Source organism: Orcinus orca, chromosome 5 (genome assembly GCF_937001465.1).
Source record: "Orcinus orca chromosome 5, mOrcOrc1.1, whole genome shotgun sequence".
Taxonomy (NCBI): domain Eukaryota; kingdom Metazoa; phylum Chordata; class Mammalia; order Artiodactyla; family Delphinidae; genus Orcinus; species Orcinus orca.
The window spans coordinates 3,371,925-3,388,001 of NC_064563.1; the positions used below are offsets into that span (position 1 = coordinate 3,371,925).

At 55.3% G+C, this 16,077-nt stretch overlaps 1 protein-coding gene across 3 annotated transcripts in view; it reads right to left on the minus strand.

Annotated features, from left to right (window-relative positions):
- RARB (retinoic acid receptor beta) overlaps positions 1-16,077 on the minus strand; it is a 440,801-nt gene that overhangs the window by 21,058 nt on the left and 403,666 nt on the right. For all 3 annotated transcript variants that reach the window (XM_049710130.1, XM_033431957.2, XM_004271906.4), the window contains exons 4-5: positions 12,457-12,617; positions 5,073-5,249 (exon numbers count right to left, since the gene is read on the minus strand). In XM_049710130.1, coding sequence (XP_049566087.1) covers positions 5,073-5,249; positions 12,457-12,617 — 338 coding nt within the window. The remainder of the gene's footprint in view (positions 1-5,072; positions 5,250-12,456; positions 12,618-16,077) is intronic.

The following is a 16,077-nucleotide window of genomic DNA, read 5'->3' on the forward strand; positions in this document are numbered from 1 at the left end:
ACTGTCACTGTTTGCTGATGACATGATACTATACATAAAAAATCCTAAAGAGGTTACCAGAAAACTCCTAGAGCCTATCAATGAATCTGGTAAAGTTGCAGGATACAAAATTAATACACAGAAATCTCTTGCATTTCTTAAGAATGGAATATCAGAAACAGAAATTCAGGAAACAATCCCACTTATCGTTGCAATAAAAAAGAATAAAATACCTAGGAATAAACCTACCTAAGGAGGCAAAAGACCTGTACCCTGAAAACTATAAGACACAGATGAACAAAACTGAAGCTGACACAAACAGGTGGAAAGATACACCATGTTCTTGGATTGGAAGAATCAATATTGTCAAAATGAATATACTACCCAAGGCAATCTACAGATTCAACCCAATTGCTATTAAATTACCAATGGTATGTTTCACAGAATTAGAACAACAACAAAAAAATCTTAAAATTTGTATGGAAACACATAAGACCCCGAATGGCCAAAGCAATCCTGAGAAAGAAAAATGGAGCTGGAAGAATCAGACTCCCTGTCCTCAGACTGTACTACAAAGCTACAGTAATCAAGACAATATGGTACTGGCACCAAAAACAGCAATACAGATCAATGGAACAGGATAGAAAGCACAGAAATCAACCCATGCTCCTATGGTCAATTAATCTATGACAAAGGAGGCAAGACTATATGATGGAGAAAAGACAGTCTCTTCAATAAGTGGTGCTGGGAAAACTGAACAGCTACATGTCAAAGAATGAAATTAGAACACTCCCTAACCCCATACACAAAAATAAACTCAAAATGGATTAAAGACCTAAATGTAAGACCAGATACTATAAAACTCTTAGAGGAAAACATAGGAAGAACATGCTTGGAAGAAATGCTTGGACAGCAATATCTTTTTGGATCCACTTCCTAGTGTAATGAAAATAACAACAAAAATAAACAAATGGGACCTAACTAAATTTAAAAGCTTTTGCACAGCAAAGGAAACCATAAACAAAACAAAAAAAACCATTTTCTCCCACAGAATGGGAGAAAATATTTGCAATCAAAGTGACCGACAAGGGGTTAATCTGCAAAATATACAAACAGCGCATGCAGCTCAATATCAAAAAAACAACAGAATAAAAAAATGAGAAAACCTAAATAGATATTTCTTCAAAAAGACATACAGATGGCCAAAAAGCACATGAAAGGATGCTCAACATCGCTAATTAGAGAAATGCACATCAGATTACAATGAGGTATCATCTCACACTGGTCAGAATGGCCATCATGAAAAAGTTTACAAACAATAAATGCTGGAGGGGTTGTGGAGAAAAGGGAACCCTCTTGCATTGTTGGTGGGAATGTAAACTGATACAGCCACTGTGGAGAACAGTATGGAGGTTCCTTATAAAACTACAAATAGAGCTGCCATATGAGCCAGCAACCCCACTCCCAGGTATGTGTCCTCAGAAAACTATCGTTCAAAAAGATGCATGTGCCCCCGTGTTCACAGCAGCACCACTTACAATAGCCAACACATGGAAACAACCTAAATGTCCATCGACAGAGGAGTGGATAAAGAAGATGTGGCACATATATACAACAGAGTATTACTCAGCAGAAAAAGGAATGAAATAATGCCATCTGCAGCAACATGATGCACCTAGAGATTATAGACTATACTTACTAAGTGAAGCAAGTCACACAGAAAAAGACAAATATCATATGATATCACTTATATACGGAATCTAAAAAAAATGATACAAATGAACCTATTTACAAAACAGAAACAAGACTCACAGACTTCGAAAACAAACTTATGGTTACCAAAGGGGAAAGGTGGGGGAAAGGATAAATTAGTAGGAGTTTGGGATTGCATATACACACTACTATATATAAAACAGATAATCAACAAGGACCTACTGTAGAGCACAGGGAACTCTACTCAATACTCTGTAATGACCTGTATGGGAACAGAATCTGAGAAAGAATGGATAGATGTATATGTATAACTGACTCACTTTGCTGTACACCTGAGACTAACACGTGGTAAGTCAACTGTACTCCAATATAAAATAAAAAATCAAAAAACATTTAATAATATATTTTAGTTAACCTAACAGATCCAACCTACTGTTTTAAGAACATAAAGAATCATCAAGGAGATATTTCGTATTATTAAACACGAAGTCTGAAACCACGTACTTCCTTTAACACCACAGCACTCAGACCGGCTGCACTCCAGCACAGCTCCAGACAGCAGCGTGTGGGCGACTGTGTACACACCTACACGTGCAGACACGCGTGTCCGTGAACATGCACAGAGACGCTCTGGGCTTAGCGGCGATGATGGTGGTGGTAAGGAGGATGACGGCTATGGTAAGGGAGCTCTTCCTAAGTGCCAGGTATTGAGCCAAGTGCTTCCCGTGCACTAACCCCATCCGTTGTCCCTTACTGGGGAGAAGCTACCGTCACACCCACTTCAGCGGGGCTGCTCGGAGGGGCAGAGCCAGGGTGTGAGCCCGGGAGTCCGGTCCCAGCACGCCCATCTCGCAGGGACCGCTCAGTACCCTGAGGCCAGCAGGCTGTGGCTTTTCTCACAGGGACCCTGGATCCTGCAACGGCACAGGCAGCTGGGCCTCCGAGAGCAGAGCTGGCCCCTCTCAGGCCGGGGTCCTGTCTCCACTGAGTCCCTGGGGAACAGCCCTCCCTAGTGGGGCCCCAGAGCCACAGATGGTGCTAGAAACCAGGCAGGGCAGTCACCGCTGCGTGGCCAGGAGTGAGGCGCGGGTGGATGGCGGAGGGGAGTGCGGGCGGACTCCTCGGGACTGTCAACCAGACCCGCCCCCGCCCGGGCCTCCTCGGCCTGTCCTGCAGGAGACACAGCACAGGCGCTGGTGGCCACGGGGGCAGCACGCGGCCAGGCCTGGTGCCCCGGGAATCTCCTTCCTAGGGGCTGAGAACAGCTGCAGCCCGTGCGTGCCCATCCTTGCGCCTCGCGGGCCCACTCCCGCCACACACCAGTGGCTTCGCTGAGAAGCCACCTCTACCGTCAGCCAGTTGATGTCCTCACTCAAGAGATGCTCTTTGACGTTGTGTGTTTTTCAGGATCTTGTGCTTTTGCTAGAAATTTTTGGACATGAACTTGTCTGGAGCTAAATAAGTATTCCTTCTGCCTGTCTCATCTGACTGGAGATCCTGCCCTGCCCCCACTAGGGCTTCCCCCCTCTGAATGCCAACCCCACACTGCACCCCGAAAGGCCAGTGGGAGCAGTGGAAAGGTCTCCCGACTGCCGGCCCAGAACCTGGACTCCGCCCTGCGTGCCCTGCCGACCCCGCCCCTGCTTTCACTGCCGAGCCCCCCACCTGATCCACGCTCCACCAGGGCCGCGTGAGCCCGCAGAAGGGCCTCCCCTGGTTGACTCGCATTCCTATCTTACACACGGGTACACTGAGGCCAGGAGGGGTCACGGGAAGTGGCTCCTGTCCTTCCCAAGTCCCCCGAGGGCAAAGGGAGGAGAGCTGCCGGGTTCCGAGTCAGTGTGAGATGCGGGGAGACGGCTGCTGGGGCCCGGGTGGGGCCCTGATCCCTGAGCACCTGCCGCTGTGGCAAGAAGGCCCTCCCCACCCTGAGGACCTCAGAGCATCCTCTCACCCATCCTTTCCCGAAGGGCGGCAGGGGAGGGAATCACAAACGGCCGCCACCTGGCAACCAGACAAAAGGAGAACCAAGAAGCAGGCACAGGCCAAAGCCAGAGTCGGGAGGTCCCAGGCCCCGCAGTGGCCATGCGGCACAGGGTCAGGACCCCATGGTTGCGGTGCCGCCGCGTGGCAGCGTCCAGCGGCTCAGGTGAAACCGGGCTGAGCGCCTCACGCTCGGCACTCGTGAGGACACACCGGCGCCCCGTTTTTCACTGCCCCCAGAACTCCTCCCTACATCGTGACCCACAGGCAAGCTGCCCCTCACCCTGGGGGCCGGGCAGGCTCTGTCCCCAGGCCCACCCCCCGCTTGTGCTTCTAGGGCCTCAGAGCTGCAATGCCTCTCACGCCGCTGGCGTGCAACCCAGCACTCAGGTGACTCACCTGGTCTGCAGCTCCTCCTGTAAAACGGGCTGGGTCTCCACCCCCGGCCCACTCTGTCACGTGCGGCTCAGATGAGCTGAGGTTTGCAAACTCGACAGCGTGTGGGTATGTGACAGATTTTGGGTTTTTGGCCGTGTGGCTTGCAGGATCTTAGCTCCCCGAGCACGGATGGAACCCGTGCCCCCTGCAGTGGAAGCGCAGAGTCCTAACCACTGGACCACCAGGGCAGTCCCCGTATGTGACAGATTAATGCTGCTCTGATGTTTCATTTTTTCTGAATGTTCCTAGGTCCATCCAAGACCCTCTGATTTCATGAGAAGAAAAGTATCATAGATACCCTCGTGATCCCCGGCCCCTGTAGGTTACAGAGTAACCGTTACCACTCCTCCTAAGATCCGGCTCCCAGTGAAAAGACACAAACATTCGAGCTTCCTGCACAACTGCCCCATCCTGAGCCCCCTCTCCTCCCGAGAGGGACTGTGGAAGGCGTGTGCGCGTGTGTCTAGTTACAGTTACTGTATTTGCTTTGCACAACTGTTTATACCCGAAGCTATGAAAGACGTAATAAAAAGAAAAACCTACGCTTTTAAAGCACCTCAAAAGCTCACCTTACCTTCCCTACGTTGTGACGCGTCCCTGGGGGCTGCCCCCCACCTCCTCCAGAGGCCCAGCACACACTTCCCCAGGCGGGACACGCCCCTGCCACCTCTAGTGCTTCCCTGACTGACGACACCGGCACTGGGGCCGAGGCCTGCAGAGGCCGGGCTGGGATGGGCCTCACCCCTCCAGGGCCCTGGAGCCACAGTGTGGCACTGAAGGGTTTTGGGGCCCTTTCCCAGGCCACACAGAGGGGCGCCCACACTGGGGAGAGAATACGAAGCTTCTGTCCAGCTCCGGGGACACCTCTGGCCATTGGGCAGCAGAAGGAGAGGCTAGGGATCCAGGGTGCCTCAACCCCTCCTCCCTGCCCACCCCGACGGCGGGCTCAGGCCACATACCAGGATGTCCAAACAGGCCGCCTTCAACAGGGTGATTTGGTCTGCGATGGTCAAGCCGGTGAAGCCTGGCAGACGTTTAGCAAACTCCACGATCTTAATAATGCACTTGGTAGCCAGTTCACTGAATTTGTCCCAGAGGCCCAGATCCAGTCGGACTCGATGGTCGGCACTGGAATTCTACGAAGGAGAGAAAACACCGTCAGGGGTAGTTGTGGGAAGCCAGGTGGAAGGCAGGGGACCGAACACGTTTCCCTCGAACGTGCTGACAGTTCACTCTTCACAGAGAGCCTCCAGAAGGTGGGGGAGAGGTGACCTTTTAGCTTAGCGTCATTTTTAAAAAATGCTCAAAATCTTATCCCTGTGCTGCTGGGTAATCAACTACCAGATGCGGGAACCTCTGTCCAGCGACCACTCCAGCTAGTAACCCAGATGGACTCGTGGCTCTGCCACCTCAGGAGAGCCGAGACGAGCCGTGGGAAGAGAGGCCCTTCCTGAGATGCTGGATCCAACCATGCCTGACCCACACCAGGATTTTATTTTTTAGTCTAAGTCGGTTTGAGTTTGGTTTCTATCACCTGCAACAGGAAGAATTCTAATTAACGTTTCAGTTACAGCTTGAGATGGTTTAGGTGTGAGAGCTTCACGTTCTCCACCCAAAGAACGGTCACGATGTAGAGAAGGGGGCCCATCCCCACGGCCACCAACGCCTCCCGCCTGGATTACTGTGACAGCTCCTCATGGGTGGCCCTCACTCTACCCTGACCTCCGCACGGTCTGTTCTTTTACCAGAGGAATAAAGGGATCCTTCAAAAACGCAAGTCAGAGCAAGTCACTGTGCTGCTCAACATCTGCAGTGATCTCTCACCTCACTCAGATGGAAAAGCAAAGTCCTCTCCGCGGCCTGCAAGGCCGGCCCGCTCTCTCGCGTCTCCCCCAGCTCCACAGGGCCCTGCTGTCCCCGGACAGCGGGCGCGCCCCTCTCCCCGGCCTGCTCTGCCCGCAGACGCACTGCTCATTCCTTCCCGGCTGGGCAAACCTGAGCCCCCGCCCGACGACTCTGTGGACCCCACACCTGCTCTGTGGTCCCAGCCCGCAGCCCCCGACGCACACTCTCGTTTACTTCCTGCCTCACTGTCACTGCCGCGTCCTCAGTGTCCAGAACAGCGCCCGGTACACAGCAGGGGCTCAAAACGTTTGTTGAGTGAATGAGTGAGTGAGTGAGGCTTCCATGAGTCCACGCTCGTGTAGGATGTCTCAGGGCAACCACCATGCGAGGACGAGGCTGCCCTGGGCCGGGGCCTCTGGCGGCCCCGGGGGGCGCCAGACGTGCAGCAACTGGCAAGGTCGAGGCTGGCGCTTGGGCCCCTTACACCCGGGGACACGTCCACGTAGTCTATAAAATGAGCTGTGTTCTTCTTGTTTTTTTATTTTTGCGGTACGCGGACCTCTCACTGTCGTGGCCTCTCCCGTTGCGGAGCACAGGCTCCGGACGCGCAGGCCCAGTGGCCATGGCTCACGGGCCCAGCCGCTCCGCGGCACGTGGGATCTTCCCGGACTGGGGCACGAACCCGTGTCCCCTGCATCGGCAGGTGGACTCTCAACCACTGCGCCACCAGGGAAGCCCTGACCTGTGTTTTTAAGGTTGGCGGGGAAGCTGAAAGGGAAGTTTGCATACAGGGTGGCACAGAGGCCCTAAAACAGGTGGAGGCTGGCTGCCCCCTGGCGCTCCTGCGGAAAGGGCCAGCGTCCTGCCCGCCACTTCACCCCATCTGTCCCTAAGGACCTGGGGACACAGCGCAGCCGGAGGAGCTTGAGCCCAAGCGTGTGGCCACTGCGTCTGTAATGCCTGGTTTGTGGGAAGATGACGCGGGAGGGGAGGGGCACAGAAGTGAGCGGACAGCAGGAAGTCATGTCACCGCAGCGCCCATCCTCTGCCCAGCCCAGCACGTGAACGGAGCCTCCATCAGCCTCGTACGAGGAGACTTCATCACGCACCGGGCCCGCCATCCTTCTATTAAAAATACTGCACAGCCGTCTTAACGGCATGTGAATCTAACTCACCACCATGCAAACCGAAGGGAAGAGGCGGTTGAGAAAACACAGAATAACCTGGCGTCTTATCATCCTGGTTGCTGGACTCACACGGCATGAGCTTAATGGCTTATACGCTATCCTCCAGCGCAGACAGTGCAGAGCTCGGCCCATCTGGGGGGAGTGGAGGCGGTTAGGGGGGCCCTGGGTGGGGGCTGATCCCGAAACCAGGGGAGGAGAGAAAGGGAAAGGCTCGGGCTGGGAGGGGCCTCGCCGGCAGCTCAGGGGAGCGGAACACAGCAGAGGGGCAGAGGCAGCCGCTGCCCCCTGGCCCCCCGAGCACCGGCGAAGCCCAACCCCACCACGAGATACAGTTAAAGGGCCACTTTGGTCAAGCAAACGGACGCCTTCCCACTGCCGTGCGCTTCTCTGCTGCTTCTCTGACCGGCTACCTTCAGAACGAGGCCCGTAAATGGACTGGAATCGCGGTGTCTTTAAGCCCGTCTGTGGCAGCTGCAGGCACTACAGTGCTTCAGCCAGGGCTGCTTGTCCTTCTCAGCCAAGGAGGAAACGCAGAAAGCCTTAAACGGGACGAGGAGCTAAGGTTCCCGGGGGTGGAACACCGGGGGCCCGGGTCCAGAGTCTCTGCCTGCCGACTGTCCTGAGAGGCTGATGTCCTTTCAAGCTCCACCTGCAGAATGCTCCCGGCGTCCACTGGGCATGCTCCTCCTGTAACAAGCCCTCCTCCGGGGCTCACCGGGAGCCAGGCCCTGCTCTAAGCGCTGTATGATGAACTCCCTCTAGTCCTCAGGACACCCGCACCTGGCAGCTGCGTCAGTGCCCACCGGCCAGCGCAGAGGCAGCTCGTGCTGCAGCCCTGGGCCCACCCTCTTGGGGCACCACACGGCCTGAACTTTGTCTCCGGAAGCCTGTCCCCTGGTGAGAAACCCCAGAGGCTGAAAGGTGCTCGGCGTTGCCAGGACGAGGACGTGATGCGCGGGCCGGCGTCCACGGTCCACAGACACACGCCAACTGCCAGCTGGGCATGTCCATCCGCAGGAAGACGACACACAGAGGCCCCAACACACACGCTTCTAACCATGTGGCAACCGCCCTGCCACCGAGGGGGAGAGACAGGGATGGGGCAGGGGCGGGGCTCTGAGGGCCCCCAAGTGTTTCCTGGACGTCTGGCTAGAAGCGAGGGAGACGGTGCAGGACTTCCCTGAAGCTAATGTTTCAGGGGTGCTCCTGGACCCCTCCCCCACCAAGACACCTGGGCCAGGACAGGAGCTGGAGGGGACCCTCTGGACAGCCAGGGGGTCTCAGAATGCAGGGGCCTTGGTGGAGGGCAGGGTGTGGCCTGGGGGCACCAGCTGCAAGATAGAGGGTGTCCAGCGTTCCACATGCTAGATTCGGGGTGGCTTCGTGATCCTTTGGGTGGATTAAGGGCTCCTCACATCTCCACAGCCCCACCTCCCGAGCCCTCGGAGGGCAGCCCGTGTCCCGCAGGGCCTGTGAGGGGGTGCACAGCCGCACATGGCGGGAAGCGGGAGCAGACAGCCCAGGCTGGGCCGTGCCCCTGGGAGACTGCCTTGCTGTCCTAGCCACACTTAACGCTGCCAGGACTGGGCTTGTGGCTCCAAAAAATGACAAAGCATTCATACAGAGTCAGGAGGAGGAGACCTGTCCGTTCTGCATGTCTCTGGACCAGAAACAGTACAGGGCGCGCCGGTATGCTTCCCTCATCTACCCTCCCCGGCAGCCCCACCAGGGAGTCACAGCTCCGACTCCTGTTACACAGATGACGAGCTGGGCTCCAGCAACGACGCCAAGGTCACGGAGCTCCCAAGCAGCACCGGCAAGATGTGAACCTGGGCCTAGGAAGCCCCAAAGCCCGGATGCCAGGGTCACGGTCGCCGAGGAAGCAGAGCAAACCCCCCCAGAGCTGGGCTGTGTACTCTTTGGAGAGTGCAGCGTCCACAGCCCCACCCTGGTCCTCAGAGTCCCCCCTGGCCCCCTTGCTTTTCAGGAAGGTCACTGGTCAGAAGCCTCGCCAAAGAGCCCGGCGCTGAGCCTGCAGGTGAGCACCCTGTCCAGGCCCAGGCGTGGGGGGTGGGTGCCAGCTTCCTGCCCTCCCCTCTCGTTCCTGGGTCCTGACCAGGGTCCCAAATCGACCCTAATGAGGAAGAAAAAGGAGCTACTCTTTCAACGATCTGTAGGCGGGCAGCTAGCTGCCTTTCTAATTCCTCCCTGCCCATTTATTCCAAAGCCACCTGACAGGGATGCCAGCCGGGCAAAGGCACCGAAGTCCCCTCGCAGTGGAAGCAGCTGCCCGTCGACAAGCTCCTTATGGAAAGCGCTCGCCCCGTGGCCAAGTGCCTGCAAAGGATGTGTCCTGGCTGCTGCTCTTCGTTCACACCCGCGCCTACTTCCCGAAAGGACTGCGAGCTGCTTACAATAAAAACAGAGCTAGATCTGTGCGCAGAGAGAAGGGCTGGAGGAAGCAGCAGCGCCTGCAGGGCGTCAGGCCGCCCCGTGGTTAGGGATCGTCCCCTGGAGACGGGACGGGAACGGCCACTTTCCCTGCTGGATCCAAAGAGGCGCAGAAAGCCCTGCAAAGCGCTTAGGACTAAGGGCCCTCACTGGGGACCGAGGGGGCAGGGAAGGGGCGCTGGTGGCTCTCGGGGAAGCCCCTGCCTGGGGCTGGGAGCAGACCCTGAGACTAGGATTCCAACGCGAGCAGCTTATGTGGGCAGAGGTCCTGGGAAGCACTGGGAGAGGACTGGGGAAGGGCCGTGGGCACCGGGCTCCACCTTGTTGGAGAGCTTTGGGAGCCGTCGGGCCGGGGCTGCTCCCAGGAGTGTCGACCCCGCCCCCCTCTGCCCCACCGTGTGAAGCACGCTGCCCCACAGGCGCAAAAAGCCTCGAGGAAGCGTCGTGGGGCTGCAGGATGAGCCACAGGGATGCGGGATGCGGGATGCCAGCAGCGGCCCCACTGGCCTGGAAGCAGGTGAAATCAGACCTCGGGCACAAAGAGAATCCAGAAGGAGAGGCTCTCGGATTCCGCCAGGAGGCCTGGGGGAGGGAAGGTGGGGAAGGGCCCAGAGAGGCCGACCAGAGTCCCTGGCTGTGCTGACCCGCAGAGGGACGACGGTCCCGAGGGGGCGCTTTGGTCCCAGGCTGCACCAGGGCGTGTGTACTTCTGTTTGCCCTGCCCTCCTCCAGACCAGAGTGGCGGCCACTTCACCTGGTGACCAGGTGAGGCAGAGTCTGGGACACGGACGAGGCCACCCTGACACCCCAACCCGGGGAAGAGAGCCGGGGCCCCCGGAGGGCAGCAAATGACCCCACGGGTTGTCTCTCACCGCGGGACCTGGCTTACAAGTTTCCACCTCCAAGAAGCCCTCCCTGCTGGGACTGTTCTCTTTTACTCTGTCTTCTGGAGGGAAAGTTGATTTATCCCTGGGTAACAGACCCGTCCTCCTAGCTAGACGCCTGGTGTCCCCCGTCTCCACCCTCCTGAGACACGGTGTACCGTGTGGGGTTAGAAGAGCTGCCCCAGAGTCAGACTGCCCACCCGCTGGCACCCGCTGGCTACGGGGCATGGGGAAAGTGACTTATTCCTCTGTCATACGGGGCGCTGCACCCGCCTCGCGTTGCCTCCGTAAGGAGTAAAAGAATTCACACAGCGAGAGTACGTAGCGCGGCCCCTGGTACGGAGGAAACGCTCAGTGAGTACCGGCTGTAATAATGATGACCGTAACAACAATAAAGACTCCTGATCACTAACCGTGGACTTCTCTCCACCACTTCAGACTGAAATTCAAAAACGAGGCCGAGGGAAGTGAAGTAACGCGCACACGGTCGCACGGCTGGTTGGCGGCAGAGCAGGATTTAAACCACATTCATTCCTAGCACCCCTGCTCCTGACTCACGGCGTCACCCGCCACCCAGGTCTCCGGGCCTGCCTTCCCTCGCAGGCCGACCTCAAGGCTCCCGATGCCGCCCCGTCCTGTGTCTGCTCTGGGCGCCCCTGTGCGCAAAGGGGACTCGTCCGCTGAGTCAACAGCAGGCCAGGTCAGCAGCTTCACAGACTGGCCAGCGTCTCTCTTTGTTCCTGACACCAGGGCCTGGGGGCCCAGAAAATCGTCCTGGGCCCCGCTACTCGAAGTATGCTCGTGGCCTTTGCTACTCAGAGTGTGGTCTGCAGACCAGCAGCACCTGGGAGCCTGTGAGCAACGCCCGCCCACACGTGCTGAACCAGAACCTGCATTTTAATGGCTGCCAGGTGCTTTGTAAGCTGGCGGAGGACTGGGGAGCAAGCTCTAGGTTCTTCTTCTCCGGACAGCTCAGCCAGGGGACTTGCGGCTAAGTCCAGCGCCAGCTCTTTAAAAGCCGGTGCCACCCACCGTGCAGCCTCGGTGCCCCACTTGCTGTTCTTAGGCCCCGCCCGCATCATCATTTCACCTTTTTATCCCCATGACCTTCCCTACTACTATTCTTTTTCTAGCACGTCTCAATCAAACCAGCAAACACTGCAATGCCTGGATTTTTAAAAAGCGCGTCTACCAGCATCTCGGGCGGGCAACGTGAGCCACTGAAGAGGCCAGAACAACATTCTAGTTGCACTCACTCATTCAGTCGACAAATATTATTGAACGCCACATGCTGGGAATACACGTCAGCGCACAAAACACATGCAAAAGCCACTAAAAAATTCAAGTACCTGAAGACATCTCCACCAGCACATCCAGACCAGCCGAAAAGGCCTCCTGCCTTGTGACCGCACCTGTCCCCCACCCCCTTCTCTTCACTTCTCCCTCAGCGAGGCCATTCCCAGGGGAGCACAGGGAGCAGAGAGGGACCTCCCAGCTCGGTCCCCCTTCGCTTTCCCGGTCCCCACCCCCAGACTTTCTGTGGAGCCAGACCCTGGGCGGGGTAGGCCCAGTCCCCCGGGCGGGCTCTTCCAGCTGGAGCGGGGACCGTGAAAGGCTCAGCCCGGCCCTCTGTCCCCGCTAGGCTCTGCACCGGCGTCCGCCGCCGGGACCCCCGGCCGCCTCCCCGGCCCTCCTCGGCCCCTTCACGCGGCTGTGGGTCCCCGCGAGCAGCAGCCACGGCTCACTCACCCTGGCCCGGAGCCTCGCACGTGCCCAACCTGTGCGTCCTGACCGAGCGGGAGGAAACAGCCACCCTACTCAGCGGCTGCTGCGACCCCGGCCCGGACGACCGGCCGCGGCGTCTCCTTCCTCGGCCTGGGCCTGCCAGGGTCGGGGCGGGGAGCGTGCGCACGTGCGCCTGCGTGCGAGCGTGAGTGCGAGTGCGCGTGCGCGGCGGGGTGGGCGGGGCCTCTCACCGTGGTGTACTTGCCCAGCTGGCAGAGCGAGGGGAAGGTTTCCTGGTGGGCTTTCCGGATCTTCTCCGTGAGATCGTCCAGCTCGGCCGTCATTTCGTAGCTCTCCGTGCATTCCTGCTTCGAAGGCTCCTTCTTTTTCTTGTTTCTGTCATTCCTGACCGCTGCAGACAAGAGAGCAGACAGACCAGGGTCATTCGTGGCCAGGGCTGCGCTACCCGATGCTGCCTGGGAAGGGATGGGGGTCGGGGGGAGGAGATCCGACCAGCACATCTCCCGAGGCGAGGGGGTGGCTGCCGGCGGACTTGTCTGTCTGCGCTGCAGCCGCCAGCTGGTTCCTAAGGAGAGCTCAGCTCACCCAGAGGGCCTAGAGCCTGTTTGTTCGGAGGGAACTTCCTATCTGGACTCGTTCCTGGAAGAATTTTTCCGGGCAGGTTCCCCGCAGTTCCAGAGGGGATGGCCTGAAAGGCGCTCCAGGGAAACCCCTTTTTCCTGGGAGACACGTCCCAGAATGGAGCCAGGGATTCCTAGCTGGGCCTTTCGGTTCATTTTTTTGCTTTTCAGTTTTCTGAATTAACTGGCAACTTTTTTTTTTTTTTTTGGCCCCAGCTTGTGGGATCTTAGTTCCCCGACCAGGGATCGAACCTGGGCCCTCAGCAGTGAGAGCACAGAGTCCTAATCACTGGACCACCAGGGAATTCCCTTAACTGGCACTTTCGAAGAAATTCATCTCCAAGGGTATGGGATTTGGGGTGTTGTCCCTTCATGTTTTTCTGCTTCCTAAACTTTCTGTGTTAGTCATACAGTCTTTTATTACTTACAGTTTTAGAAAGTAATAATCTATGCATCATGAGCCCTCAGCCTGGAAAGCTGTCCATTCATTCAACCTTTATCTGCCCGCAGCCCTCATCCCCACACTTTGTCTGGCCCTGGACCTCATGGGCATGGTCTTGGCCTCCATGCTGGGTGGTCGTCCCACAGAACAGCCTCTCAGATGACCCAGATTCGAGGAGTACTCAGAGCTCTGGCTCTGGCAAGGGTCTCCTGGGGAAGGAACCTGGGACCCAGGGAGGCTGACAGATAAAACTAGGTCATGCAACCCACACTGCCCGGGAACCCAGGGTTGCCAGGCTGGACACTGCCTGCTGTGTCTGCCACCACCCTGACCTGGGAGTCTGTGCTGCAAACGACCCAGGGCATGATCTGATCCGCTCTAAGAGGATTCGGCCTGGTCCTTCCTGAGAGCCCCGGGCGATCTGAGAGCTGGCAGGTTCCTGGGTCTGGGTCCACACCGTGAGGACCACAAGGCCGCCTGGGGCAGGAGCTGAGGGCAGGGTAAAAGCAAGGCACAGGCGCAGGGAGAGGAGAAAAGGTGAAAGGAAAGAGATGGGGCGGGAGGGAAAAGGGAGGGGGGGTGAGTGGTACTGAAAAACCCCGTGGTCCATATAAGCGCCTCACACCTGCAGTGGGGAGGGTATTTCTGAGAATCCTCAGCATCGTACTGGGAGCCATGTCTACAGTGCCTCACTTCATCCCCTTCCCAGGTAGGCAATTTTTTTTTTTTTTTTTTTTTTTTTTTTGCGTTACGCGGGCCTCTCACTGCTGTGGCCTCTCCCGTTGCGGAGCACAGGCTCCGGACGCGCAGGCTCAGCGGCCATGGCTCACGGGCCCAGCCGCTCCGCGGCATGTGGGATCCTCCCAGACCGGGGCACGAACCCGTGTCCCCTGCATCGGCAGGCGGACTCTCAACCACTGCGCCACCAGGGAAGCCCCCAGGTAGGCAATTTTAAACCCATTTTACAGACAAAGAAACGAAGCCTCAGAGAGGCTAAGGGATGTGCCCATGACTACACAGCTGGCACGACCCTTCCTCGTGTCCACTCGCTTGTTTGTAACCAAGTGGACGCATTTGAGAAGAAAACCTGTGATTTTCTTCTCCAGGACTCTGAAATGACACTGTTCTTTGGCTCAGAACATTTCCAGGACTAGGACGAGTGCATAAAGACAGTTTGAGGTATCTCAGCCTCACAGGAAGGCTAGCTGTGTGCCCAAACCACTCCCACAGGTGCAGGACACAGGTGAGGGCAGCATGGTTTAAAGCAGGGAGAATGCAAAAGTAAAAAAAAAAAAAAAAATCCCTTTTGAAATCACATCAAAAAAATTAAAAAAAAAATACTTAGGAGTAAACCTGACCAAGGTGGTGAAAGACTTACATACTGAGAACTATAAAACATTAATAAAGGAAATTGAAGATGATTCAAAGAAACGGAAATATATCCCATGCTCTTGGATTGGAAGAATTAATATTGTTAAAATGGCCATACCACCCAAAGCAATCTACAGATTTAAGGTGATCCCTATCAAATTACCCATGACCTTTTTCACAGAACTAGAATAATCCTAAAATTTATATGGAGCCACAGAAGACCCAGAATCGCCAATGCAGTCCTGAGGAAAAAGAACAAAGCAGGAGGCATAACCCTCCAGGACTTCAGACAATACTACAAAGTTACATTAATCAAAACAGTGTGGTATTAGCACAAAAACAGATATATGGATCAATGGAACAGAACAGACAGCCCAGAAATAAACCCACACACCTATGGACAATTAATCTTTAACAAAGGAGGCACTAATGTACAGTGGAGAAAAGTCAGTCTCTTCAGCAAGTGGTGCTGGGAAAGTTGGACAGCCGCATGTAAATCAATGAAGTTAGAAGACACCCTCACACCATACACGAAAATAAACTCAAAATGGCTTAAAGGGGACTTCCTTGGTGGCACAGTGGTTAAGAATCCGTGTGCCAATGCAGGGGACATGGATTCGAGCCCCGGTCCAGGAAGATCCCACATGCTGCAGAGCAACTAAGCCCATGCACTACAACTACTGAACCCTGTGCGCCTAGAGCCCGTGCTCCATAACAAGAGAAGCCACCGCAATGAGAAGCCTGTGCACTGCAATGAAGAGTAGACCCTGCTCACTGCGACTAGAGAAAGCCCGCACACAGCAATGAAGATCCAATGCAGCCAAAAATAAATAAATAAAACTTATATTGCAAAAAATAAAAAATGGTTTAAAGACTTAAACATAAGACAGGACATCATAAAACTCCTAGGCAAAAACTCATAGGCAAAATATTCTCTGACATAAACCAAACCAATGTTTTCTTAGTTCAGTCTTCCAAGGCAATAGAAATAAAAGCAAAAATAAACAAATGGGACTAATCAGACTTATACATCATCAAAAAGTCTACAAATAACAAATGCTGGAGAGGGTGTGGAGAAAAGGGAGCCCCCTAACGCTGTTGGCAGGAATGTAAAGTCGCACAGCCACCATGGAAAACAGGATGGAGGTTCCTCAAAAAACTAAAAATAGTGTTGCCATATGATCCAGCAATCCTACTCCTGGGAATATATTCGGAGAAAACTAGTTCGAAAAGATACATGCACCCCTATGTTCACAGAAGCACTATTTACAATAGCCAAGACATGGAAGCAAGCTAAATGTCCATCGACAGAGGAACAGATAAAGAAGATGTGGCACATATATACAATGGAATATTACTCAGCCATAAAAAGAATGAAATAATGCCATTTGCAGCAACATGGATGGACCTAGAGATTA